We start from the raw sequence: 27,555 nt of genomic DNA on the forward strand, positions 1-27,555 counted from the left end.
TGAAGTAATTACACTTTTCAGGATTTTCGCTCTTGATGCTTGAAGCTCAGGAAGGCTGTCGACGCCGCCAGCAGGCTATATAGCTCATGATGATCCATCATGAGTCCCTGAACATACCCATTAATTACGCGTCTGAAGAGGCGTAGTCAGGTCCCAGGAGACATCAAATATTGGTACCAAGCACTTCGTCCTCCTCCCCACAGAGGATGAGCGAGCGCAACCGCGTTTTTGTAGCCTTGGCCTACGGACTCGCAGCTGCGCAATGACATCGACATAAGCTGATCTACAGATCAATTAAATAGTCCAAAGGGACGGCGACTCCACCAAGAACATCTGCTCATGTCGCCGCGAAGACGACGCTACCATGGCTGCTGAGTCCGCGGAGGCTTGATATCTCCGGCACATCCATTTCCTTGGCATCAGCGTTCGTAAGTCGCTACCTAAGTAGTGGTAAGGATAGTGATATATTACCTCGGCAGTGAAGCATCATAGGTCGATTAGGTAGGCATACCTGTGTTAGGACCGAAGAAAGAATAACATGGAAGGCTCAAGACATCCAGTGTCTCCTCTCGCTTGGACTTGAACTTACAATCATCGCTTTTCTTGAGAGCCCTCGAAGTGCTAACCCGACGATCGACTATTGGATTCTCTGACGTATCATAAATGTAGTGCCTGCGTGACCTGAGTCTAATATCGGACACATGGTTCTGAGCATCCATGGATGCAGGGTAAAGGACTATAAAGCGATCGGTGCTAGTTAGGGTGTTCTGGCTGGGGCGACTAGCCTACTGACTTCACGATATTTCGCGTCATTCACCGCTGTGAATACGAAAAGCAGATCAATCTCCGACAATAGCAACTCGCGACGTCTACGGTGTCTAATACTTCATTGCAAGATGAGACCAAAGCCTAGATGGACTTGCTGCTATGTCATTTCGGCGTCGTATGATGCTCGCTAGAAGCCCGTTGATCAGACAGTGTTATATAATCGAAGAGTGGTAAGTCCGCTTATCATACTTAAAAAGGGAACTGCTTGGGAAGGGCTGTAAGAATACTCCTTGTCGAATCTTTTTGGGCCCGTGTCCCGTAACGCTCCATGCGGGGTTCACATTTGCCAGTGTTTTCTTAGGGCTTAGCACCTGCAGTTCTGGAAACGACGCCAGGCAATATTGTAGTGGCTGAAGCTGAGATTCCTCTTCTTCAGAAATGGCCTTCTCCGTGACAGGCGACGACAGTATCCTAAGCGCAAAAGCCATTCCGTCCTACAGAGACTTATCCTAAACACTTCAGCTGTCTCAGCCGTTAAGAAACACATTAACAGTCCGCGGGCCATCCCTAGCCTTATTCCTGGAGTTTGAGTCTATGGAAATGTGCAAATGGCCACCCCGAGGAGACCACGAAATCGCGAGGAGTTTAACGTTGCATTAATATGTGCTCTTCCAGTCGAGTCCGACGCTGTTGAAGGAGTGCTGGATGTTTTTAAAAGTTTCATGGTGGCGAGTTCGGAAAGGCGAAAAACGACAGCAACATTTACCAGACCGGTTGGGTGGGAGAGCACAATGTGGTGATCGTCTACATGCCTGGACTTCTACTAGGATTTCCGGAAGCAAATCGACGCTATGAAGAGCGGGAGAATGAAAGATGTACTGGATAAATCTGCCCATCGAACGATATTACGGGAGTTGATTGAAGGCGATCTGCCACTCTCCGAGAAGGATTCACTGCGACTAGTGGGCGAGGCCTCAGTCGTCGTTGCAGCTGGCGTCACAACTACTAGCTGGGCATTGTCTACCGCAGTATTTCACATCATCCATACTCCGTCTACCCTCCAGATATTGCGGGACGAGTTGAAGGCTGCTACTCCAAATTCCAATGGGAAACTCAGCTGGACTGAGCTCGAAAAGCTACCATATCTCGGTGGTTGCGTGCGAGAAGGGGTACGCATGTCCTACGGGGTAACGGCGAGGCATCCAAGGCTCTTGTCGAAGCCACTAGCATACAAAAGCTGGGTCATCCCTCCAAGGACCCCTGTAAGCATGACGAATGTTGATATCTGTGACGACAAAGAGATATTCCCAGAACCTAGGATGTTCCGACCTGAGAGGTGGATCGGCAGTCCAATGGCACCGAATGGACAAAGCCTTGAAAGATACTATATCGGTTTTGGCAAGGGAACACGAAGCTGCCTCGGCATCAAGTAAGTGTTTATGATGTATTTTTGACTGTCTGCTAAGTGTCTTCTAGTCTTGCACAGGCCGAGCTCCATATGACGCTTGCGGATCTGTTTCGGGACTTTGACTTCGAGCTTTATGGTACAGATATCAGCGATGTACAGTTCGCGCACGATTTCTTTACGCCAGCCCCACGACTCGACTCAAAGGGCGTCAGGGTCAAGGTCAAGCCAGCGTAGATAGAAGATTCTGCGAATCTGCCCCGCGGGTTCTATCAACTGAAAATCAGCGTCGATGAAGGGGTGTTGAGTCCACGTGAGGTCAATCGCGTGTGGACCGAGACTCGATTCGACTTGGGAGAAAACGAGATCAATCCCTACTTGTCCCCGTCGTCGCGCCCTCTTGCTGAAGCCGGTGATGATATTCGTTGCCATCTGCATCGATGAACTTTATTTTGTCTCCGTCCCCCTGCTCTTCGTCGTCCTCTGAGTTCACCAACCCGTCACAGAGGTCAACATCAAGGATGTCTACCCGCGGCTCGTCCTCAGCACCCCTACCACCCCGTGTGCCCTCAACGGTTCGCCACCGGGTTTTCTTATCCAGAAAGAAATCCTTCTCCACTTGCTTGCTCCGAAACCACCTCATTTTGATTCGTCGATATCTCACGGCGTAGATCATGTCATCGACGTTGAAGCTTTGCGAATCGCTCTTCTTGGCGTCCCTTGTTATCGATATCCCGGGACTCGCCAGAGGCGAGCCGAACACCGCCAGCGGGTCTCCTATAATTGCTGTCACTGGGACTGTGACGGATGTGTTTGCGTTCCAACTACTTCCTGTCGACACAGTGATTGTCACGTCCTTGACGGTGTGGATGCCGACGACGAGATAAAGCTTGAACCCGAATGGGCCCTCTTCCTCCACACAGTCCTGTACCCACTTGCGGACCTCTGCTCGGCCAAACAACGCCTCGAAGCACGTTCTGGTGTCGTCAAGTTGATTCGAGGTCATGACGGAGCAGCTCAAATCGACCGACAAGGACTTGTCCATTTTACCCCCAGCACTGAAGAGGTCAGTTAAAAACACATCTAGACCGGTGCCGCCTCCACGAGATGAAGCCTGTGAATAGTTCTGGAGCACTGATTGAACGGCTTTGGGCGTCCATCCAGCTACCTCGAATCGCCGTGCCAACGGATCTTCAATATCAAGAACCAGTGAACCGAGGCGAAGTGAGTCCGCTGGAATCACTCTCTTAAGGATTTCCAGCGTGTTGACCATGACTGCAAGAACCTAACTTGACTACCTTCAGACAATTGAAGAGGAGTGAAGGCTCAGTGGTGTTACTATACACCTGTCTTTATTGGGATTACTCCGGTGTGTCATAGCCCTTGTGAGGTGAGCAGCTTCTGGCAGTGCTGGACCCCAATCCAGCCAGCCTCTTTCATGGTTACGTGGTGCAAAGTTGATGTATCCATCCGCCAAGGCTTAGCGCGGTTTCGACTTCCAGCTGAAACTGTGGTTGCAGAAGGTGACACAAACGGTTGGCACATGACTGTGTCCAAGCTAAATAGCAACATGTTGCCAGGTCATGAGTTGTGACGGTGCACTCGTACGATCAAGCTTAACATTAAATCACGGAGTACGAGTGTGTGTCCCGACGATTGCTCCAACTGAAAGGACGGTTTAGCTTTATCCACGGCCTGGACGATGTTAAATAGCAAAAATGAGCGGCGACACGGTGGAAATCGTCGAGAGAGAAAACTATGGATGTGGAGTGGCCATTAGCCAGCTTCTGGCTTCCAGCGAGTATGCTGATCCGAGGGCTCTATTTGTGAGAGGCACAGTCTCCTTTGAACAATTTCTCAACGATGGTCTTCCGTCACACTTGCTCGCAGCGCAGCAGTTTCTGAATTTTGCTCTTGATCGACCACTGAGCGACTCAGATCTGGATTTGGAGGGCTTAATTGCTGGGAAGTGTATGCAAGTTCTTGTGGAACTTTTTCAATACTCCAGGAACAAAGACTGTTTGATCGAAGCCATGCGTATCAGCGACCGTGGTCTGCAGAAGCTCCCTTCAGAGAGTGTTAACCCACGGTTCATGATCCTGCACACTCTGAGCTTGGTGCTCGAAAAGAGTTACATGTCTGGAGGTGGTCTACCAGACCTGAGTATGGCGATCCAAAGATCTCGCGAAGCAGCTAACCTTGCCAACACTAATCTGGAGAAGATTGGCGAATTGAATTTGCACATGAGCCGGACGAATCTGTCGAATCAATTGATGCTGAAGTATATGGAAATCAAGATATCTGCTGACATCAAAGAAGCGATTGAAATAAACCAGGTCGTCTACGACGCGTTCGCGAGTGACACTGTTCGGCGGGCAGAGGCATCCAGCAACCTGTCTCTGAAGTTCCTCAGGCGATACCTCCTGGCTGAACCGCAAGAGTTAGAAGATTTGAGTCAATCGATCAAACTTCTAGAGGAGTCCGTACACCTGAGTGCTCAGAATGCTCCAATGCTACCACGAAGGATCGTCAACCTCACTACTTGCCTGCAAATGAGATTTCAAGAAAAGGGGACAATCGCAGACGTTGAAGCGGCTATCCGATACTTACGGCAAGGCTTACGTGTTGTCCCTCCTAGCAGTCCCCTAGCTTCAACGCTGCAAGAATCACTATCTCACTTCACCATGATTCTCAGTCAACCAGACGCCGCTCGCGCCGCTTTCGAATTTTCACGAATCCTAAATCAAATGGCTCGCGACAACAAAGAGGGAGGGAATAAGACCGAATCTGATTCCAGAGCCGACGAAAGCGTCCACTGTCGAGACATCTTGTCTTTTCTCGATAGCCCTGATGCGCTCGTATTGTACTGGGTGCTGCTGACGTTCTGCATTTGGGCAATGGTAGCACACCTAACATATATTGGGTATGCTGCAGAGTCATCCAATGAGCAGACCCGTCGGTTGGAGGTATCCCTACAAGACCAAATCGAACGCTGGCTCGAGTCAGATGATCAAAACGATTTGATGGAAGCAATTTCACTCGTCAAGAGCTCCGTTCTCAACGGCCCCGATAGTTTTCTCGCTCGAGAGAAAAGTCTGGTCGATAGGAGACAACAGCTTATATCATTTGCGTCCCTCTTGAGTGGGCTTGTTCCAGGTCCCAGCATTCTCAAGATCGACATAGAGCTTAGTCTATATGAGGCGTCTCTGGAGATTATGCCCATTTCTTCGCCTGAACAAATCGACCTTGTGAATTATCTGGCAAATTTATATCTTGCCCGGTTTCGGCTGGGCGGAGACCGGAATGACCTTGATAAAGGTCTTTTGACGACCCAAATTGGCCTTGAGCAGGCTGAACCGAGCGAATCACGCAATTATCTCATGGTCACACATGCATCAATGCTATCGATGCAATATGAGGTGACCAATGCTCTTGGAGACATGAAGCAGTCAATTGACTGGCTTTGCAGAGCACTCTGCCAATTACCAGGAACCTCTAACAATAATGTGCTTCGGGGCAGCATCCTTGGAAGCCTTGCACGTAATCTGTCACTGTACCGGAGGGATGTTGGATTCCCTCATATTGCGCAAGAGGCAATTATCTTGTTGATTAATGCACTCAGCCTTCCGAAGCTCTCGAAGGATAGTCTCTTTCAGATAACACACACTCTTAGTGCTTTGCTTTCTAACAAAGACAACGAAAATCAGGAGACCAAATATTTAGACATATGTCTCCAGATTTCAGAAGCAAATCTTGAATTTGCGCCACCTAGCCATCCCAGACGCTGTGAGGCTCTTCGAAGCCTAGGACATAAACTCCGAAGCCGGCATAGGATCAGCAAAAAAGTTGAGGACATTAATAGAGCCATAGCTCTTACCGAGGAAGCCATTGAAATCATACCCAAGACTTCCGTGCGACGAAGTGAATATCTGCTACCGCTGGCGGATGCCCTAGAACAAAGGGCTGACGCACTGAACTCTTTGGCCGATAACAACGCTGCAATCGAAAGATTTGTCGAAGCATTCAACAACGAGTATACGGCATATCAAGTGATGCGAATCAAGGCTGCCGGAAACGCAACTCGAATGCTAGTAAGGGAGAAACGCTATTTGGAAGCCAGTGCGCTTCTCGCCAAAGCGGTTTCAATCTCATCCGTACTAGCTTCAAAATGGACCGAGACGGGCGATATACAACGTATAGTCGGCGACGTGAACGGATTGCCATCAGATGCTGCAGCCATGGCACTTGAGGCCGGGAAGTCACCGTGGGAGGCGTTGAATCTTCTTGAGACGGGGCGGGGAATCATTCTTGGTGCGAGCATGGAAATGCGACGCGACGTTTCGAAACTCAAATCCATAAGCCCTCAAGACTACGAAGAATACGAGTTGCTCAGAGATAGCGTAGCGGATCCACACGCTGCGTCTCGAGGTGAGAACACCGGCGCCAGGGCTGCAGGAGAGACTGCCCCTGGGCGCAGGATGCAGCAGTACCAAAAGCTCGAGGAGGTGATGACGCGGATTAGAGCCATCCCCGGCCTCGAGGACTTTAACTGTCTCCCATCCGAAGCGAAGCTGATGGAGCTGGTGGAGTCAGGACCAGTGGTCACTGTGCTGAGCAGTCTTTACACTGATCACACATGGGCCATTCTTATTTCGAGAAACGGGATACAGCCCCTCCTCTTAGAGGACTTGACATTTGCGGCGCTTGAACGACACGTCAGTCGACTGGTGGCGGCAGTCGACTACGATGTGTTTACTTTCTTCCAGAAAGGCCGACAGGTGCAAGAGGTGCTGTCGTGGCTCTGGGATGTGGCTGTCTATCCAATTCTGAAGGCCCTGGGTTTCGACTTGGAAGCGTCGAAGCCAATGATTGAGCTCCCTAGAATTTGGTGGATTGCAGCTGGCTGGGTGAGCCAACTTCCCTTCCACGCTGCCGGACATCCAGGCAGATGGAACCGATCTACCATGGACCATGTGATCTCTTCATACATTCCCACCATCAAGGCTTTGAGTTATGCAAGAGAGCAGCCGCCACTTGGTACCGGTGCGCAAAATAATGGGGTTTCAATTGTAACTATGAAGACAACGCCAGGCTTCCAAGACTTGGCGATGGCAGAAGAGGAGGCGCAAGTTATCAGCCAGATTCTGACAGAATGTGCCGTTCCATCGACACATCTGCAACAACCAAACGCATTCAAAGTGCTTGACCAGCTCAAGTCGTGCCAGATGATGCATTTTGCCTGCCATGGACAAAGCGACCAGGAGGACCCTCTAGAAAGTCACCTCCTCCTGGAGAAAAAGGACGCATTCGGTCAAAGCCAGCTCGACCGCTTGACCGTTCACGCCATTATCCAGGCCAAATCCAGCAAGGCCACGTTGGCATACCTCTCCGGCTGTCTCACGGCGAATAACCCGGTCCTGCATCAAGCCGACGAGAGTCTCTCCCTGAGCAGTGTCTTCCAACTCGCGGGTTTCCGGCACGTCATTGGAACATACTGGACCTCAAAGGACGAGGCCTGTAAAGAAGTTGCGCGAGGCTTTTACACGGCGCTCTTCGATGCACGTCACGCCCATATAAACCCGGATCGGCGGGTCGCTCTTGCGTATCACATGGCTTTGACAGAGTGGCGCAAGAAAAAACCCAAGAATCCGCTCTGGTGGGTGCCGTTCGTTCACATAGGAGCCTGAACGGCACTCAATCTTGCGGCTGACGTAGGCCAGAATTGCGAGGCTTTGCTCGAATGCATGGGAAACACTCTCACTCGGATTTGCATTGTCTCAATCGCAAACTCCGTCAGAACATCGGCGGTTAGCATGGCACGAGAGTCTTGTATTAGATGGACTTCCGCCCAAGGGCCGATATTGTACTTGCCTGTAATCAAAACTAGTCATACGGCCAGGGGATGGTCGTTAGTTCGGGATACTAAAGAACGTTAATGTAGATAGATTAAAAGGACATCCGGCTGAAAAAGGGGAAGACTTGCTCGGTCCTGGAATTCGCGGACAGAGTCAAGAGATAGCATAGGATTCTCATCTTCAACCCATTCGTTGACACGGCGTCATGCATTCCTACTAAATAGGTACCTAGGTAAGTAAAGAGACCAAGGGTGCCCAGAGCCGAAGCCTGAGGCGTTAGATTAGGAGGACCTAAAGATGTCTAGCTTCACCACCTAATTAGTTAGTAGGTGGCTACCTATAATTTATTTTGTGATGATAATGGGCCCTGTACCAAGTTCCGAAGGTCCCAGGTGCCTACCTCAGCTACTTAACTAACTTAGGTACCTCCCTAAAGGGTGGTAGGTACCTAACTAGGGAGGGAGTAGGTAGGGGTAATGGCTGCTGCCTGCTTCCCCCAAACATCTCTTGGCACGTTTTCCGGGCTCACCTAACTACCTAAGTAACTAACTAACCTGCCTACCTGCCCTTCAAGTTCTTTACATCTTAAGCAGATATTACCTTCTTGTTCTCATGTTCTTCTCAGACAAGCCTCTACCATGCGTCAGCAGCGGTCGGCCTGTGATCACTGCAGAGGCCAGAAGGTCCGGTGCCTACGCAACAAGCAGTTAGACAGCGAAATATGCGTCCGATGTTTGCGAATTGGAGTTGAGTGCATCACGAGTAAGTCACGACGTCTGGGACGTCCTCGTGGCCCAAAGGCGGCTGAGCGAAAACCAACGTCTACCACGAAAGGGACATCGAAACTTCAAGTTATCAGGGCCCATGAGACCCCAAGCACAGATTTGATGGCGGAAGACTTGGAAATACCTTCAGAGCTATGGATGCCTTCAAATTCGAACTGCTCCTCAGGCGTACTTCTCGGCCCGTCAAACAGTATATGCGTCGACCACGGAAGTCTACCACCTGTCACGACGTTTGGATCGACCACACACTGTGCTTCCGACCTACTGATGCCGTTTGATGACAGCTTCTTCAACGCAGAGTCGTTCTTGGAACTCCCTGGGCAGGCTCGCGACAGCCCGAGTTATGTGACATATGCGCAAAGCCTGGGAGACATGTACCATCTCGATGCCTCGGAGCCTGCAGACTCACTAAGTGCCCTCGCACGATTGAATGAACACATCTCCAGACAAATACCCCATGTCGACGCGTATCTATCGCGGCCTGACAACGAACCACAGCATTGCCGCAACGACATTTCAGACAGCAAGGGAAAGCCTGCTGATGATATACTGCAAAGCACCTCCAGGTTTATTACCATTCTTGAAGCCTTGAAGACATCATCTACCTTAGCACAAGCGCCCATCTCGTCTGTCGTAAGGCAACCACCAACCTTGGATCCTGACAACAACGAGTCAAGCTTCCAAGGAAGCGGGTTGCCACCCAGTCAATCAGTCTCATCAGAAATTCGAGCCCCCATGTTCCCAGTGCCTTGGAGTACACCACTTGTATTGATGATGCTTTCAAGTTACATCCTACTTCTGGATCTCTACGACACCGTCTTTCGCCACGTTTATGACAAGATCTCTCGCGTAAAGAACTTTTCGAAATTCTCGCAGGACATGCCTGAGATCAAAGTAGGTGGCTTGTCATCGATGAAAGTCCATCTGTATGCTAAGATCGTCATCCAAACCATTGAGCATCATTTTGACCGCATTGAACAACTTCTAGGACTTCCGGTGGAGTTTCGCCTGTCAGCGCAAGACCCATGCTCCGACGGACTGTTAGGCAATGCAAACCTTTTGCATCTTCTCAGCATCGCCATGATGCAGATTACAGGCAATCCCGGAAGATCAGGTACAACGACACTAAAATCGTTCCGAGACAACCTGAAAGGTGTCCAGGCCATTCTGCCTGATTGACAGACCGAGACTCTATTCCGGCCTACTACACTAAACGTACAAGTACCGTACCCCATGGTCTGCCAGTGTGCCAATCTGCTATGAGAAGCATCTCGAAGCACTCAATTCAAGCAGTCCCATGTTCCTCGGTGCCTCAACCTTTCCAGTCGCTTGAAAAAAGACCTTACCACCACAAGATACGAATAAACTCCCCAATGGAGCCACTGTAGACAGAGCATCGCCGAAATTTGTCTGAAAATTTGTGGATAGAATTACTTGACATTTCCATCCTCCTCATAAGCTGTCCTTATTGTCGGCTTCTTCTCCATGCCGAACTCGGTCTCAAGTTCCTGACGGAGGGGTACATCTTTCTCCAGAAATACGAGAGCAAGGCCAAGCGCAGCAAAACCTATCCCAACTTGCCATGTTCGACGAAGACTCTGATTTAAAACCGCGATGAATTCTTCACGAGTCGTCTCGGACAAGGTGTGAAGAAAAGCGGCTGTGGCATGGCTATATGCTTTGCCATTAACTACCTGGCTTCGAATGAAAGTGTCTGTGATGGTAGTCGTCGCAAGCTCATCGAAGCGATTGTTGAATATCGCGGCAGGAATAGCGGTACCCCAGATGACGCCAAAAGAGCGTAAAAATGCCCAAGTTGACGTTGCAAGCGCCGTGTCGCGTTCTGTCAGCGGTGCCATAACCGCAGGAAGCAATGTTGGAACAACGAGGCCGACTCCAGCCGCTCCTATCGCTTGGTATCCCACCCACGCACCGGTGGAAGAGTTCGAATCCAAGAGATTGAAAAGCCCAAAGCTTAATGCTATCAGTGCGAAGCCTGCGACATGGAAAGGTCGGTAAACGCCGAACTTCGACAAAGCTACCCCTCCCAATGCAGCAAATGGCATCAGCACCAGGATACTCGGCAGTAGTTGAACTCCTGAATATGAAGGTGAGGAGCCGAGAACACCTTGAAAGTAGACAGGCAGAAAATAGATGGTCCACATGGTGACGATGCCATGTAACAAAGTCAATATATATGCCGTGGCTGACGTACGATTTGCCATCAAATGAAGTGGCATGGTTGGTTGACTGGGAAACCGAGAACCTTCAAACATGACGAATAATGCTAGGCCTGCCAAACCGATAGCCAGGGGAACAAGAACATGGTAAGATGACCATGTATACACGGCGCCTGCCCAGGACAGTGCAATGAGAACGCTAGAGGTTGAACCAACCAAGATGAAATTCCCAACCCAGTCTATCGATGTCAGTCTGGTGACATAGCTGGTATTCCTGTTCCATGTCACCCTCAAGAAGACAAATAGCAATACCAGAGCGACACCTCCAATGGGAAGATTCAGCCAAAATACCTGTGATTGTCAGTACAAAGAACAAAGACTTTGAGCATCCCGCCAGTCACATACCCATCGCCAGCCCGCAGGAGAATCAACAATGAGCCCGCCGATGAACGGTCCCACGGCTGTACCGATGGCGATCAAGCCCATGACGACTGCCATGTAGTTGCCTCGTTGTCTTAGTGGTACCAAATCGCAAACGATCATTTCGACGAGGACACCAATACCGCTTGCACCGACTCCTTGCACCACACGACCAGTGATTAGCATTTCTATGCTGGTGGTCCCGCCACAAATCCCGCTGCCGAGGATGAAAATTGCCGCAGCACTGATAGTTGGCCACCGCCTCCCAAATAGATTCGCAAGCTGTCCATACAGTGGCAGCAATGCAGTCCTGGTGTGAGAATTAGCTGCGGCGCTTCTCCCAGATGTGGCTGCTCGAGGAGCCGAGTGTGAGAGAGGTCCCTTCTGACTTACATGGCTAGGAAATACCCATTTGCCGTCCAGATGAAAAGATCACCACCGCCGAGATCAGCAATGATGGATGGCAAGGCGGTGGATGTGATTGTGGCTTCCAACGATGTGAGCAGACTTGTGAAGCTGAGTGCGACCAGGATCAGCCAAAATTGCAAGCCTTTCTTGGAGTTGGTCGTGGTGGATTCCTTTGAGGTTTCTGCCTCTCTTGAAACAGGTGTATCGACATTCTCTTTCTTGTCTTCGTCCATGATCATCTGAGTATTCGAGGTTGGCGCGGTCTCGTGTCCTCCATCATCTCTGGGATTCGGCTTTCGCTCGTGGTTCTCTGCATTGGGGAAATCCATGCTCTTCTCACGTCGGGCGAGTTTCTGGGAGATTGGAGAGATAGCAAGGCACGCAACAGTCAGCCAATTGTTGCTGATGACAGATGTTTATGATGATCTTGCAGAGAGCATTCGAGAGGTAATCTTTGCACAACGAAATGGAAGAAACAAATGCAAGATATGCAAGGCAAAAGAACTCGATCACAATCGCATCAAGGAGTCTTGGTGTCCTTGTAACTGATGCATTGCAGGCCACGACTGGAATATATACTCCCTTCAGCACTATCACGTATTCTTAAATCGGAGGTCTTTTCGACCAATGACAATCGGAGTTTTCGGCATTTTGGCTCGGAGGCTTTTCTTGCTGCCTGCCAGCTCAGATTAAGCGAAGCACATAGCATAGTCGATTCGCAGAGCTTTCTCTGTCACCGGAAACAGATATCCTCCGTGCGCCATTCTCAATGGTGGCTGGAGAACGAGGAGGACTCTAGGAGAGAACCTGAAGCGTCCAGGAGCGGCGTAGCAGATTCTCAAAGCGACTCGCCAACTACGGTGTCCTTGGCACTATCGAGAAACATCATGAAAAGATACGAGTTGCGACAAAAGGATCTGCGAAGCTACACGACCGCTGCTTCGACTCTAAAATCAATGACAATGCACGCCCTTGTCACTAATCTTTTGTCGACGAAATACAATCCGAACCTTTCAGCCATTGGCATTGCGATGGTGGAGGAGATCTCCATCTCCTCGACTTGCCGCATTGAGGTTAGTGGATCGTTGTTGTTCCAATGATTGAGAAACTTGGTGCTCCCACTTATCTCCCTTTATTTTCGTTGGATTCCGTTATGGGGGGCAATTATCAGTGGGTGTCGAGATAAGTGATGAATTGAGCCCCCCATCATCCTCATCTCCTCGACTTTCCCGATCGGGACGACTACGCTTCTCTGATCTGGAATCGATAAATTCCACGTAATATCCCTCAAGTTACATGGATTATTTAGATCAACTACTCGCCTAATCAATAATCACAACAGTCCAGACTTTCGACATGTTGATGCCGCTCGTTGCCTCGCTGGCATGGGTCATTTTCATCTTCGTACGGGCCATCCAGGCATATCAGACCAACGTACCAGGCCCCTGGTACACCCATCTCACCACTCTGGTTCTCAAGTACCATGAGTTTACGAAGAATCGTCGGCTTTGGATCCACGAGCTTCATCGACGATATGGACCTGTGGTTCGCTTATCTCCAAATGAGGTCTCCTTTGCCAACTTGGAAGGCATGAAAGAGATCTATCAAAGCGGTGGTAGTGGATATGACAAGACTGAGTTCTATGACCTGTTCAAACAGTATAATCATCGGTATGTTCGGATATCGTTTCGTCAACTATGGGCAAAACTGAGATATGATAGGACAATGTTCTCGACCTTGAATCGGCATGATCACTCGCAAAGAAAGAAGCTCTTTGCCGAGAGATATGCCATGACGAATATTATGAATTCCCAGATCGTGGAGGGCTTCCAGCAACGCACAGCCAGTGTAATGAAGAAGTGTGAAGCGTCTCTAGGCACTTGTCTTGACATTTATGTACGTTGTACCTCCTGTGCGCAGAGGTGACCTCAACTAAATCAAACACTAGGTGGTACTTCATTGTTATGCACTCGACTGTGCATCTCACTTTCTTTTGAACCCTGGTGGCACCGATACTCTCAACAACCCGCAACATTTCAAAATGATGGAAGAGCTTTCATATCACGACAGCATCAAGCGTACGTTGAGCCAATCCGCGTCAAGGCTAGTATTTTAATGTGTGATTTAGAGAGATGGATACAATACTACTGGCCACTTCTGGACAAGATCAACACATTCTTCAGTCCAAAATCGACTCCGCTATCCAAGAATTATATGATTGATCGCGTTCAAAACACCGAAGCCCAGGAGTCGTCACTTCTCCACAGACTCCAAGCGAAATCAGCTCAACTGAGTAGCGTCTCGATAGCAGCGGAATGTATGGACCATATGGCTGCCGGAATTGACACCACAGGGGACGGGCTCTGTTTCCTGATGCATGAATTGTCCTTGCCTCGCTCTCAGATATTTCAGAAACGCCTACATGAGGAGATTATCCAGAACCCAGAAGTCAAGCTTAACAATCTACCGTATCTTGATGCTGTCATCAAGGAGGGTCTCAGACTATTCCCACCGATCCCTATGAGCTTACCACGGTATGTACCGCGGGAGGGCAGTACCATCAGCGGCTACGAGCTTCCTGGCGGCTCCATTGTCAGCTGCCAGGCTTACTCAATGCATCTCCTCGACGAAGAGGTCTTTCCCAACGCCGAGAAATTCCTGCCTGAACGCTGGTTGGAGAAAGAAGGTGAAATGGAGCGGAATCGTCTGTTCTTCGCCTTTGCTTCGGGTGGCAGAGGCTGCATAGGAAAGAAGTAAGTCGGCGTGGCTGCCATGCAGGTATTGTTGAAGATGCTGACAATTTCTCCTACAGCTTGGCACTGGTCGAGATGAAGACAGTGCTGCGTGAAATATATGGTAGGTTTGTCACAACTGTGGCGCCCGAAATGAAAGGTGATATGGCAATTGATGATCAAATCATTGCTTCGAGGCCCAAGGATCAAACCTGTCTGTTGAATTTTGAAGTCATCGGACAGTAGGTAGTGATTGAGATCTGGTGGGAAGCAAGTGGAGAATGACATTAGCCATCGCTCGAAACATGGGCTTTTGTCCCGTTTAGACGTCCAAATAGACAGTTTAAGACACCTGTTCCACCATTGTCAGTAGTATTAACTCATAAATGATGAAATGAACCATCCTCCTGATGGCCTTTCATTATCTTCATTGTGGTGCACCATGATAAAGCAGCAACACTGCCGCCTTAAAAACTAGGCCTTGGCACTCTGTTGAGCCTCGGTAGGACTGATGATTTGGACGACGGACATTGATACGCAGACTCAATATCTCGCTCTGCGGGATAAATCTACTTCATATTCTCCTTTGGTCCTAATGGCCGGTGCCTTTTGAGGTGATGGATTACTGCAACACTCCTCTGCGGTGAAATGCAAGAGACTCCTCCAGCGCGCCATCATGGAATATCTGAATGCGCTGCAGTCCCCAGTTGATGAACTGAAACCCTCTCTCTTCGAACTCCTCGCAGAACAACAACTCTCATCTCTACTCCCGCCTACACTCCGCTACCTCCTTGCGGTTGCTACGCACCGATACCCTCGCTACTTGCTACGCGTCCTGAACAACTACGATGAAGTCTATGCCCTGCTCGGGATTATCGTGGAGAAATACTACCTCAAGACCTTCGGCGGCAGTTTCACCGAAAATTTTTATGCCTTGAAGCGCGAGAAGGTATTGCGCGTGGATGGCGGCGAGATCAAAAGAACCCAGCTGGCGGTGCCTGATGAAGTCCGCCAGAGGTTAAAACTGGGCGGCGCTGACATATGGAAGAACCTGCTAGTCATGGTCGGCATACCATATCTGAAGAGGAAGCTGGATGAGAGTTATGACATCCACATCGCTCCCAGCGCCAGTCTGCTCATGAGTGGTAGCCATGGGGGTCCGCGGTATTTGGACCGTGATGCGATGCCGCCGAATCCAACTGTCAAGCAGAGGTTCCTCTTTTACTACAAGTGGTTTCTGCGGAATGTCTATCCCAGCGTGAACGCGGCCTACTATTTCAGCATCCTCGCTTTCAGCTTGGGCTATCTCTTTGATAACACCAAATACCCCAGTCCTTTCCTGTGGATGATCGGGACTAGAATGAGAAGGATGGGAGCAGCAGACTTTCGAGCTATCGATGCTGCCTCTGCAGCTGCGGAGAAGGCTACCACGGCAGCAGGCAGACCGGGACAGGGCCTCAGTGGCATCCTCAGTCCGAGAACATTGTATCCTCGGTTGTTGTCTAGTTTGAAGATACTATTGCCAACTAGTATTTTCGCATTGAAATTCCTGGAGTGGTGGCACGCCAGCGATTTCTCCCGACAATTGACCCGAAAGGCTGCTGAGGGTCTCGAACTACCGCCACCAATTGTCTCCGGGATGGATCTGGCAACTAAGCCGGTGGCAGAGAAGGAGACAAGAGGCATCACCGCAAAGAATAGCGCCAAACGCTCTCCTCCACTCTCGAGCACGACTTATCTTCCTATTTTTACAGTCCCTCCACCACCATCCAGTGACCTTTGTCCCATCTGCCTCCATCCAATCTCAACCGCGGCAGCGTGCCAAACGGGCTATGTGTATGATTTCAAATGCATTTTCCAGTGGGTTGAGGGACAACACGAACGACAGGAGGCTTTCATGAAAGGTGAAAAGACCAATGAATGGGAAGACGATGAAGACAACGACGAGGACGAGAAGACAGATGGCCACAAGTCCAAAGAACAGAAAAGTCGCGAAGGGAGCTGGGAGAGCGGCAAGGGTCGCTGTGCTGTCACGGGTCGAAGAGTACTCGGCGGGACGAGTGGCCTGCGCCGGGTGATGGTCTAGAGCTGCCATGCTCATGAAGTCAGTTCGAGATGCCCTTCAATCATGGAGCGTGCTGAATCATGATTCACAAGCCCTCAGGTGCAATACCCACCTATCGCTCAAGACTGTGCAAATTCGGAGCTGGGTCACGACGCCCCACACGCCGTTTTCGACACCGAAATGATATACAAGAGTCAAAGAGATGTTCCTCGAGAAGGTCCTCGCCGGTATAACTCTTCCAAGTCGTTCTTGCGAAGTACGAGCATCTGAATAACTTTTTTGAAGTTTGGATCCTCAAATTTGACAGAATATCACGTGTGCTTCCCAGTTGATATCTATATAGCTGGCACCAGCCTTCGAAAGCACGCCGGCGGCATTTTGTCTCCACAATTTTTACAGAGCTTCAATGGCCCCAACCAGGGAGGGCAAGTCAAAAGACGTCCGCGGGAGACTTGACGTGATCTGTGACCCATGGTCTTCGCATTTTTGCTCAACGCTAAAGCTCAAGGACTCCCTGTCCATTATTTGAGCTTTGGAAGTCAAAGGCCCAAGACTGGTCGAAATCACAGCATCTCGCTAACGCAATGATTGAAGGACTGAACTTCAATTGCATTCCTTGTCCCGGCTGGCCAGGCTTACTTTTGAATCTGATGTTCAGGGGCAAGCGATTGTTCTCCACTTGGACCCGGGATAGAGCAGCAACTTTAGCCTTCATGCACCGAGCGAGCCCGGTACTCCACATGGCGGGCTTATTCGCCGAGGCAGTGATAAGGAAGCGAAAGGAATTCGGCTATCATTCCCGTGGGGCTCTTTACACGAATTCGGTTGCTGGCGAGCTGGGGACGACTTCAGATACTCCATAGTTTAGAGCAGCAAACATTTACATGTATTTATGATATCCAATATCTTGCGTCGAGGTTGAATGAACGCTACAAGTTGACAATCAGCTTCTGAGTTCGCCAGGGTAATGCATATCCATTGAACCATCGAACCAGGGCGACTAGTCGTCAAGAGACTTCCTCAAGCCTCCGCTTGGTATTCCATTCGCTGTCTAAAGTGTGCAATGGAGTGACAATACGTTGGGTCTACCATCTTCCCTGATTGAAGTCCATCACTTTGTGGATTTGAACTCCGCAAGGTGGGATGACGGTAAGGGGCTGAAACAATCCTATTGCTTGGCAGCGCACTTCAATCTTCAAGTTCACAGGTTCAGTCACGAGATATCGATTGCCATTTCTCAGACCACAGGCCCCAGGGCCAACATGACTGCTGGTGATGATAAGCGTGTAGAAGCAAACATCGTTATTCGGATCATTGCTATCGCAGGCACATTACATATGAATCCGAACGATGGCAACGTGGGTGACAGCAGTCACTCGAGAACTATCCTCTAGCAGTCATGAACGCCCAGCCAAGTCAACTTCCGAATCCCTGCATACACGTTGAGTCTGAAACAAAATCCATCCTCTGGCCTGCCGGCCGGTAATCTTGACTTCTACCAGCGGATCTGATGTGATCATGTCCCAAAGATCCAGCGTTTCCGATCCAGCCCCCCACAACACTTTTCCCAAGTTCAAGCATTGTCCTCTTCATTGTTCGGCACAACTAGGCTGCCAAATATCTATGTAAGTGACTTCGACCACATGTCCCATGCCCAATTTTCCATAGCTTCTCCTATCATTCCCTGTCAGCAATACAGCTAGCCCTGCTGGCCCCTCCAGTGTGAAACTTGCCAGTTAAGCCAGCATATGCTGAGGCTGAGATTGGTATTCGCCACTTCGAGAAGATGGAGACTTCACAGCCTCAGCAAATGGTATATATGTCCTTTATTACTTTTCGCGATGAACGTCCATTCTTTTTCCCTCCAAAGCACAGGATTTCTCCCAACATTTCCAAGCAGGTCTTTCGTTTGCAAGGTCAATTGACCGTTTCGTTCATTTATCCCACATTCGTTTCACACAGTCTTCATTGATTGAAGTCAGTCCTCATCACTCTCTTTGTGGACTATTTCACAGTGCAATCGACTTGCAATTAAATAACTTCGTCATTCTCGAGACTCACCTATATCTTACCTCACCAATCTTCTACGATGTCTTTCGCCAAGTCTACAGCCGTTTTTGGCGTGCTTGCCCTTCTTTCCAAGGTCCAAGCACATGGCCACGTAACTGGCGTTGTTGCTGGCGGTGAATGGTATTCTGGATACATTCCATCCTTCGTTTATCAGAGCAAGCCTCCAGTTGTAGCTGGGTGGACCACTAAGGGTGTCGTCGACAACGGATTTGTCAGTGATTACAACTCACCTGATATCATTTGCCACAAGGGCGCTACCCCTGGTGGCAGCTATATCAAGGTCGCTGCTGGTTCAAGCATTGATCTTCAGTGGACGGCATGGCCTGAGTCTCACCATGGCCCGGTTATGGACTTCCTCGCCGCTTGTGGAGATGATTGCACGACTGTTGACAAGACCAAACTCCTCTTCAACAAGATCGACGAGTCTGGACTGATCGACGGTAGCAATAATCCAGGCCTGTGGGCATCAGATGATCTTATTGCCAACAATAACACCTGGAGTGTAACAATTCCTTCCAGCATTGCCCCTGGCAAATATGTTCTTCGTCACGACACCATTGCTCTGCATTCGGCCTTTGATGTCGGTGGCTCACAGGCATATCCCCAGTGCTTCAACCTTGAAATCACTGGTTCGGGCTCAAATACTCTTCCCAGTGGAACCAAAGGTACCGACCTTTACAATGATGAGGATCCCGGTATCCACATCAACATCTACTATCCCAAGCTGACCTCATACACCATTCCCGGACCTCCCCTGATCGACGGAACCTCATCTGGTCCTCAACCAGGACCAAGCTCAGCCGCATCCTCGAGTACCACCAGCGCTGCAGCTGCAACTTCCGTAGCCGCTTCGTCGTCCACCAGCACCACCAGCAAGAGCGGCTGGGGCGTAGACATCACTGCCAGCGTAACTGCTCCTGGCCAGGTCATCTCAACCAATGTATCTCCCGCCAGCTCAAGCTCAACGAGCACCACCACCACCACCACCACCACCAATGCAGGTCGACCAAGCAAACCCGCTACGTCTGCACCTTCCGAGCCTTCCACCTCTCAAGCACCTCCTCCCGGTCCCAAGCCAGAGAGCTCAGCTGCTCCTCCCCCACCACCGCCACCACCAGCCAACACTGTTAATCCCGCGGAAGGAAATACTGGGGGAAACCCCGGAGGCAATGGAGGCAATGGAGGGTGGGGCAACGGCGGCGCACCCACCAGCCCGGTCTCATTCACCAGCACCGTGACCGGCCGTATTGGCAGGCCGACGAAATTCACCTGCTACATCGAGGAGTAGATTGTGTTTCAAGCAGGCATCACGCAACATTCCGCAGAGTCATTCAGTCGATGACAGCTCCTCAGCGACTGTATTCTTCATCCGTTAGCTCTCAGTCTCCAATGCATGCATCATGAGCTGGGACGAGGCTATCACCTTTATTTTTCGATTCTCATGTACAAAATTTATATAGCCATGCTGGTTTGTTTCGCTGTGCTGGGAGCCAGGGGCATTTGACAGTAGTTTTTGGATGGTATGAACGACGAAACAATGAGAAATCATGCTTGTGAGGGTGAACATGCCAGTACTAGATACGGCGGCCCTTAATTAAGCCTTTGGAGATCCAAATCTACTTTTTCTTCTTGTTCTGGTGATGTGATTTATCCCGGCTCATTACGGCTCATTCAGCGTGACCTCCTCCCCAGCCTTTATGCGTCCGAAACACTTCTTCCACAATTCATTCTCCTCGCCCAGGTAATAGTACAAGTCGGTTGAATCCATCCCAGTTTCCTCACCACCTTCCATCCCCTCCAGTTGCGCAATCACATTCCCCAACCCAAACGCCTTGCCCACACTCTGCGTCGCGCCCGCCTCCAACATGACATGCACCACGTGCACGTGGAAATGGTAGTACGTCGGCTGATAATGGATGTAGCACTTGAGCTCATCGGCGTCGACCTCGCCGGGAGGGAACACGCGCGTCGTCGCAGCCTCGACGATGCGATCGCGCATCTCCTTCAGCCAGGGGACGTGCTTCTTCTTAAGATCGCGCAGCGACCAGATGTCGCGCCGCTGCACCAGCGCCAGCAGGTGCATGCCCTGCACGGTCTTGCGGTCCCAGTTGAGGTCTGGCAGCAGCAGGAACCCGGAGTGGGACGCCGAGTCCCACGCCACCCGTGCAATCACGTCTTCCTGTTCCGTCCGTCCGTCCAGGATGTTGAAGATCCAGTCCAGTCGCCCCGCCGTGCGTTGCCGCGATATGAACGGTTGGATGTGCGTCTTGTAGATGCTCGGTGTTTCTGTCACCATCCGTACCCGCTGCGCTGAGTATTTCCGGATGTGCTGTGCGGTGCATGGGTAGATGAGGTTGAGTTTCAGATCTGGGAGGATGGTTGGTGGTGGTGGTGATGATGCCGGTGTTGAGGAGACTATGTCGGATTTTGAGGGGGGTGGTGGTGGTGGTGGTTGAGCTGGGCTGGCTGAGGCGGAGCGGTTCGCCATGTACCATCTGTAGATGTCATTTGCGCCGAGATTGGTCGTATTGGTGAGTGACTGGAGTAGAGTCGAGACTAGAGCTGTGTCGGTTGGAAATGCTGCTCGTTCTAAAGTGATCAGTGCTGGCTTTGAGGCGATGTTGCCAAGAAGCGTGATTCGGCGGCCATTTTGGTCTGGGGTGGGAGTTAGTGATCTTTCTGGACGACTTTGGGAAAAGTTTGATAGCTCATATAGGCCGATTGAAGCAGGAATATACATGATGGCATACCTTGATTAAGGACTCGCTCGAGTTGGAATTGAGGAACCAGAGCCTCGGCCTCGGCCTTTGTTTCCGGTTGAGAAGCCATTGAGACTGGTCTTCTTCGGGAATGAGAACAAGGCCTGATGTGTATGTCGTTGAAATGAAGATCTAGGGTGCTCGAGGTGGCCTTCTCATTACTCGGTCGGCAAGGCTGAGTGACCCTGAGTGCTCGCTTCTTTCACGCCTAGGGGTTTGTGGCTTTTGACTTGGGTCGAATTCTCATCGACAGAAGCTCTTCACGGTGAATTTCTGAGAGAAGATGATACAGTGGCCCGATGAGACACTTCAAGGAGAGCCTCAACACTCCCTGCAGCTCCAAGCTCGGAATGGAGAAGGGTGAAGCCCTTCAAAACTGAACCGTCGGGCTGGTGCATCGGAGCAGGGAAAATCATTATTGCGGGTATCGACCGGAAAAACTTCGGAGAAATTCGACCGTCCGGTTGGGAAGAAACTCCAAGAATCCAAAATTCTCCAGAAGCATGTTGCTCAAACTAGGGCAGCCTCTCTTGCAACACACCTCCCAGCGAGGGATGATGGAGGGGGCAGTCCTGTCCTCAAACTGGAAGAAACTACAAGCCAGCCTGAAGTCCACTAAACCCACCGAGTCGTCCTCCAAAACTGTGACCAAGTCCAGCCATGGAGTGAAGCGCAAGCGTGAGCCCCTCCGACCGGGACCACTGAAACAGTCCATAAGCCAGCAGACGCAGAAACCAAGGAAGAAAGCACGCATGGAGAATTCGATGACGCAAAATGGGGTATCGAGACCTCCGAGAACGATTCAAGATATGGAGAATTCGGAATCTGCGCTTCCTCTTCGGCCGGTCCTTACGGCGGCTGACTTGGTCAACTGCGGGCTGTCGGCGAAGTGAGTCTCTGATTGTCTACATCCACTGTCACTGGACAGGTACTAAAGCCTATCTCTCACAGCGTCGAAGTTGGGAGATACATCGCCATTGACTGTGAAATGGTCGGCGTCGGGCCCAACCCCGATCGAGAGTCCGCACTGGCACGGGTCAGCGTGGTGAACTACAACGGCGAGCAAGTCTACGACTCGTACGTGATACCCAAAGAACCAGTCACAGACTGGCGAACACATGTCAGCGGGATCACTCCACAGCATATAAAGATCGCGCGGTCGTTGGAAGAGGTGCAAGCGGAGATCTCGAACCTTGTCAAGGACAGAGTACTCATTGGACATGCGATTCGCCATGATCTTGATGCTTTGATGCTCGGGCATCCGAAAAGAGACATACGCGACACTGCACGCCATGCGCCGTATAGAAAGTTGGCTGGCGGGAGTTCTCCGAGGTTGAAGATACTCGCGTCCGAGTTGCTGGGGCTTGAAATACAGGATGGGGCCCATTCTAGTGTCGAGGATGCTAGGGCTTGTATCCTGCTATTTCGACGTGATAAAGCAGCCTTCGAACGAGATCACGCAAAGAAATGGCCTACCCGAGTTCCTGTGGAACCAACAGAGACCGACGAGCAGTCGACAGCCAAGAAACCTCGGAAGAAAAAGAAGAAGAAGAAACACTGATCCATCGATCAACAGTTATTGATAGGAGATTCAAGATGCAAGAATCTATCGATAACCAGCTACGAGGTGTTCACTGCTCATAAAGGTACTTCCTCCATCGTCTCCATGGCACCTTCGCGAGCCGCTGTAATGATCACATCACCGAGAGTTTTGGTATTGAAACCAGCTTCACAATATGTGAAGTAGTACTGCAATAGAGAGTCAGCTTCTCCTGTTGTAACTCGGGAATTCAGTATCAACTTACCTCCCACTTCCGTCGAAAGAGAGCCACGTCACTGGAAGTCATGCCTTCATGCTCAGCCAGCAATGCTGGTCGAATCCGTGTATCGAAATTCTTCTGGAAGTTTTCTCTCCATAACCTCAATGTCTTTGCATAATGAGGACCAATATTCTCGATGGCATCCACCACCAACAGACTTGAACTCCCTTTATTGATAGAATCCACCAATTGCGAAACTGTCGGCAAGTGACCTCCGGGAAAGATGTATTTGCGAATAAAGTCATCGCCCTTGGAGTATGCTTCATATCTTGACTCCGGCATTGTAATACATTGGAAGACTGCAATACCTCCTTCTGGCTTTAGGAGTTTGTGAACACATTCGAAATATGTGGTCAGGAATTCCCTTCCAACAGCTTCGATCATCTCGATGCTGATCACCTTGTCATATGGTCCTTCGCGGGGCATTGGCAAGGCTCGGTAGTCACATAGTAACACTTCAATGTTCTCTGTCAGACCGGCTTTGGCTATTCGACGATCGGCAAGGTCTTTTTGTTCTCGGCTGAGGGTGAGGGAGGTTATTCGACAGCCTGTCCTCTGCACGGCTCGTATGGCAAGACTGCCCCATCCTGTACCGATTTCGAGAACATGATCGGTGGATTTGATCTTTGCATTATCGATGAACCTGTCAAGTTTTCGCATCTGCGCCTCCTCGAGAGATTCTTCTTTTTTACCGGGCTGGAGGTCCGATATTGGCTTCCAAATCGGGCAAGAGTAGGTCATGTCTGGGGAAAGGAATGCCTCGAACATTGCATTGCTAATATCATAGTGAGCACTGATGTTCAATTGAGCATTCGCCAGGGTATTCGTCCGACGTAAGAAAGCGCTGATGGTAGAGGATATGGAGGAGGTGATTGTGGAGGCATTTGCGAGCTTATTGCGGTTCAAGATGAAGACCTGCAGATTTGATCAGTCACGGCAGTTGTGATAGTTACGAGCCGCTCACTCGAAAGAAAGCCGTCAAATCTGGACATTCGACATCTCCTAACATGAAGGATTCTGCGAAACCCTGCACGAAGATTCAGTGTCTACACCGATGAGATTGGAGCTACGTGTCGAACCATATCGGCAAAGAGTGCCAGGCGCACCCAGAAAGAGTCTCGGACGACGCGCAACTCAGTCGCAGGCTTGACATTATCTCCTTTTGCATCTCCGCAAACCGTACTTGTGCCGTCTCTTTCGATTACGGTGAGGCGACCCTGTTTGATCTGGGAAAGCAAAGAGAGGATGATTGATCGGGACGTCTGAACTAAGGGGCCCCAAGCGACTGCGCCGGCATAGTTGCGCACTCGATCTAGAGCTGATGTCACCAGAGAAGTCATGCTTGGATTGAGAGGGAGAGGAATCGCGAGCTACGACATGCAAAGGGCATCAAGAGTCGAACGCTGGAGAGCAAAGAATCTATGATTCAATCCAGGCAAAATAAGACTAAGCGAAGAGAGAAGGAATGGAGAAAAGTGAAAGAACGACCTCGAGACTGCGGATTGTCTGGGATTTCTATCTGAGGCATTTGACCGCCCACATTGTCGGTTGAATTGTGAAGGCGCGACCGAGACGCAGAATGCACCAGTCCAACAAAACTTACGTGGATCGGGAGAGGATTCGACTCAGATGGCCCCTCCAATATTCACAGGTGGGGTACTGACAGCTAGTGGAGCGTCTAGTTTTGTTCACTTTGCTTGAGTCAAAGCTTCTTTTCGAAGCATTTTGTCGATTCACCAGGTGGTGACGGGGGCTTCGGTTCGGTCGCAGCGATCTGGATCTGGCACAGCCGACGCCGCACCATGTGAGTACTTGTAGCTTGCAAAAGAGCTACAAAGTTCTCTTCGAATCCCCGAATATGGCTTCATCTCTTCCATTCAGAAAAAACCAGAGTAATCAGAAATCTCGTGTACGCAGAAATGTACCATGTACGATGACGTTTACATTCGACATATTCGACATGGTGTTGGCGTGTCGATGCATGTGCCTGACGATCCGAGCCCCATGCAGGGACTCCTAAGAGTCCTACCGTGTTCCTCCTGCCACCATGTACTCGTAATAATGTGTTTCGGCATCTTCTTGTGCCGACTAAAGTTCGTAATCATACACGCTATCCGAAACGTTTCTACCAGCAGTGATCTAGACCTAGAAGCGCATCTCCGGCTATAGCTATTGGTTGTTTTCATAATGGAGATTAGGCAAGTCCGGCAGCAGGAAGTTCCTTGTGCACGTGACCTGGTGAGGGGAGATCTGCCAAGACCGGATCCCCGCTCGTGAGATAAGATAAGATGGCACAATCTTAAAGTGGCACCGCATTTGGCACACGCGACGCGTCAAGGATTATTGGAACTCACACTGAAAGAGTAGCCCATGCAAACCTGGGTATGACTGGGAACCAGAAGACTGCCTTGATTGGATTATATCGATCCAAAATTGAAATAAATATTTTTTGGTGAGAACTCCTGGTATTGTGCAGCAAATTCATCACCGGACCCGGAAAGGTAACACCTCTTCTCGGAGAGGGCACATCCATCAGCAATAACAGTTTTCCACAATGGGAACGCAAGACTCCGGCTTCCTGCCAATCTCCTTCTCTTCAACATTTCCACAACAGGCTTTCAGGCTTGTGGAACTGCCCCCGGAGTTGGTTGCATTAATTGAAGCAAGAAAGGAGATCCGTCTTCCTAGGTAAGCGAGAACAGTGGTTAACAGCCTTTCTATGTTTCAAACCCGTGCTGACATAATGCTATGAAGATTACAATTCAAATCAGCAGGCCAGCCACTCCAGCATAATAGCAGCCACTCATCATTGGGCGGTCATGGTTCTGCTGGGGCCACAGCAACATCTGAAGGCTTTCTCCACCTATGCAGCGAGGAGAAGGTTTGGGCGGTGAAGCAAGTCAGCACGAGCAACACTGTCTTCGTGACGAAAGCCTGTGATGCGCCTATCAATGACAGAGATCTTGAAGGAGATGTCGACATGGATGAATCTGAAGAGGCTCCACCTGCCGAGGGCCGCGACGACATGAGTGGGACCGGAAAGCCATCGAAAGGAGTCACTACGATCGCTGAAGTGAAGAGCATCCTCGAATTAATCCCAGTGGAGCCATCGGAAGATTCCGTTCAGGAACAAATGCTCTCAATGGTGCATGCTCTGACTGATCGTTCAATGGACGTCCATCTCTCTGAGCCTCACGACAGGACATCATATAGTTTCCAGGAAGTACTGGATAACATTCCCGCCCCCACCGCGGTCTGCTGCCGGGTGGCCAAGAATCTGTTGCTCATCCACGATCCAGCATCTTCAGACCCAGCACGAAAAATCTGTTCATCCGCGGAACCGTCGCTCCTGCTTTCTGCGTGGAAAGAGTTCATGCAGCAGTGCATCATCCTCGGATACAAGATTGATGCACCAGCTAGAGCACAAACACATTCCGAACCGCCAACCTTCAGCACGGTCTTCCAACAGCTGGAAGAACAACACGACCAAGGCCTTAACGCCACTGCCGGCGACTTCCCAAGCACGCTCATCCGCGCCATCTTACGCCGTTTCAAGACAAGATCGATACTAGTCCCAAAATCAAGCCTCGACGACATGGGAAAGGACATGCTCGACGACGAGTTCGACTGGGCTGCCGAGCCTCTAAACAGCGGATGGGATGCCGAACATCTAACACTGAAGCTCGGAGAATGGCAGCTGCAGAATCTCCTCATGCCCGACATCGGGTCGACAGACACCAGCAAGAAGGATATCCGCACCGACGTCTTCCTCGACACGCACTGGAAAGATCTGGTCCCGGACTCGTGGCACCCGTTCTGCAGCGTCGACGCTCTGCTCGCACTGATGAACAGAACCTCCGCCGTAGTCGAACTGTTCAAGGCATCTGTCCCAGACGAGTTCGGTATACCTGAGCAGAAGGACTTCATTCGGGTTGCAGGCACAGGTACAGTGCAGGGCATGGGGTCGGGGATCAAAGCAATAAGTGCTACGACGACAGGCGGTGATCTTGGGAGGGTGTCGGCTGAGACTCTCGCTGCAGCAGCAGCCAAGAATCAGAAGAAGAGAAAGTGGCACGAGAAGTTCGGCGCGCAGAGGAATGCTGCAAGCAAGAAATAGGCTAGGAGAGGACATGTGGGAACATCCGATGTCCATAGTGATTTGGCCGTCGTCCGCTACATGATTGATAGATACATCATGCCAGAAATCATGAGACGCTGAATCTTCCAGACCTGATTGATTGTGTAACTTCACGTCTGATCACTTGTTTCGCTAGTCCTAAAGCAGGGA

At 50.4% G+C, this 27,555-nt stretch overlaps 12 protein-coding genes across 12 annotated transcripts; 8 read left to right on the top strand and 4 right to left on the bottom strand.

Moving 5' to 3' along the window:
- Positions 1–1,619: 1,619 nt before the first annotated feature.
- Positions 1,620–2,410, top strand: LTR84_008513 (uncharacterized protein; the record flags this gene model as incomplete). Its single annotated transcript, XM_064852058.1, has 2 exons — positions 1,620–2,197; positions 2,245–2,410. 2 exons carry the CDS (start codon positions 1,620–1,622, stop codon positions 2,408–2,410), a joined length of 744 nt encoding a protein of 247 aa, XP_064701655.1.
- A 130-nt stretch (positions 2,411–2,540) lies between these two features.
- Positions 2,541–3,446, bottom strand: LTR84_008514 (uncharacterized protein; the record flags this gene model as incomplete). Its single annotated transcript, XM_064852059.1, has 1 exon — positions 2,541–3,446. The coding sequence occupies one exon, from the start codon at positions 3,444–3,446 to the stop codon at positions 2,541–2,543; it is 906 nt and encodes a 301-aa protein (XP_064701656.1).
- Positions 3,447–3,891: 445 nt separating this feature from the next.
- Positions 3,892–7,860, top strand: LTR84_008515 (uncharacterized protein; the record flags this gene model as incomplete). The annotated part of the gene is made up of 1 exon (XM_064852060.1): positions 3,892–7,860. One exon carries the CDS (start codon positions 3,892–3,894, stop codon positions 7,858–7,860), a length of 3,969 nt encoding a protein of 1,322 aa, XP_064701657.1.
- An 806-nt stretch (positions 7,861–8,666) lies between these two features.
- LTR84_008516 (uncharacterized protein) lies at positions 8,667–9,992 on the top strand (the record flags this gene model as incomplete). Its single annotated transcript, XM_064852061.1, has 1 exon — positions 8,667–9,992. The coding sequence occupies one exon, from the start codon at positions 8,667–8,669 to the stop codon at positions 9,990–9,992; it is 1,326 nt and encodes a 441-aa protein (XP_064701658.1).
- A 251-nt stretch (positions 9,993–10,243) lies between these two features.
- On the bottom strand, positions 10,244–12,150 carry LTR84_008517 (uncharacterized protein; the record flags this gene model as incomplete). Its single annotated transcript, XM_064852062.1, has 3 exons — positions 10,244–11,344; positions 11,399–11,723; positions 11,807–12,150. The coding sequence occupies 3 exons, from the start codon at positions 12,148–12,150 to the stop codon at positions 10,244–10,246; spliced, it is 1,770 nt and encodes a 589-aa protein (XP_064701659.1).
- Positions 12,151–13,177: 1,027 nt separating this feature from the next.
- On the top strand, positions 13,178–14,799 carry LTR84_008518 (uncharacterized protein; the record flags this gene model as incomplete). Its single annotated transcript, XM_064852063.1, has 5 exons — positions 13,178–13,491; positions 13,543–13,717; positions 13,770–13,899; positions 13,950–14,574; positions 14,634–14,799. 5 exons carry the CDS (start codon positions 13,178–13,180, stop codon positions 14,797–14,799), a joined length of 1,410 nt encoding a protein of 469 aa, XP_064701660.1.
- A 430-nt stretch (positions 14,800–15,229) lies between these two features.
- PEX12 (ubiquitin-protein ligase peroxin 12) lies at positions 15,230–16,639 on the top strand (the record flags this gene model as incomplete). The annotated part of the gene is made up of 1 exon (XM_064852064.1): positions 15,230–16,639. One exon carries the CDS (start codon positions 15,230–15,232, stop codon positions 16,637–16,639), a length of 1,410 nt encoding a protein of 469 aa, XP_064701661.1.
- Positions 16,640–18,707: 2,068 nt separating this feature from the next.
- Positions 18,708–19,976, top strand: LTR84_008520 (uncharacterized protein; the record flags this gene model as incomplete). The annotated part of the gene is made up of 1 exon (XM_064852065.1): positions 18,708–19,976. The coding sequence occupies one exon, from the start codon at positions 18,708–18,710 to the stop codon at positions 19,974–19,976; it is 1,269 nt and encodes a 422-aa protein (XP_064701662.1).
- A 372-nt stretch (positions 19,977–20,348) lies between these two features.
- Positions 20,349–21,517, bottom strand: LTR84_008521 (uncharacterized protein; the record flags this gene model as incomplete). Its single annotated transcript, XM_064852066.1, has 2 exons — positions 20,349–21,343; positions 21,439–21,517. The coding sequence occupies 2 exons, from the start codon at positions 21,515–21,517 to the stop codon at positions 20,349–20,351; spliced, it is 1,074 nt and encodes a 357-aa protein (XP_064701663.1).
- A 487-nt stretch (positions 21,518–22,004) lies between these two features.
- REX4 (3'-5' exonuclease) lies at positions 22,005–23,008 on the top strand (the record flags this gene model as incomplete). The annotated part of the gene is made up of 2 exons (XM_064852067.1): positions 22,005–22,336; positions 22,399–23,008. The coding sequence occupies 2 exons, from the start codon at positions 22,005–22,007 to the stop codon at positions 23,006–23,008; spliced, it is 942 nt and encodes a 313-aa protein (XP_064701664.1).
- Positions 23,009–23,085: 77 nt separating this feature from the next.
- On the bottom strand, positions 23,086–24,607 carry LTR84_008523 (uncharacterized protein; the record flags this gene model as incomplete). The annotated part of the gene is made up of 4 exons (XM_064852068.1): positions 23,086–23,196; positions 23,253–24,182; positions 24,232–24,294; positions 24,347–24,607. 4 exons carry the CDS (start codon positions 24,605–24,607, stop codon positions 23,086–23,088), a joined length of 1,365 nt encoding a protein of 454 aa, XP_064701665.1.
- Positions 24,608–25,821: 1,214 nt separating this feature from the next.
- LTR84_008524 (uncharacterized protein) lies at positions 25,822–27,384 on the top strand (the record flags this gene model as incomplete). The annotated part of the gene is made up of 2 exons (XM_064852069.1): positions 25,822–25,955; positions 26,022–27,384. The coding sequence occupies 2 exons, from the start codon at positions 25,822–25,824 to the stop codon at positions 27,382–27,384; spliced, it is 1,497 nt and encodes a 498-aa protein (XP_064701666.1).
- Between the last annotated feature and the right edge of the window lie 171 nt (positions 27,385–27,555).

The sequence above is a fragment of the Exophiala bonariae genome, assembly GCF_035927105.1.
Source record: "Exophiala bonariae strain CCFEE 5792 chromosome Unknown scaffold_32, whole genome shotgun sequence".
Lineage (NCBI taxonomy): Eukaryota > Fungi > Ascomycota > Eurotiomycetes > Chaetothyriales > Herpotrichiellaceae > Exophiala > Exophiala bonariae.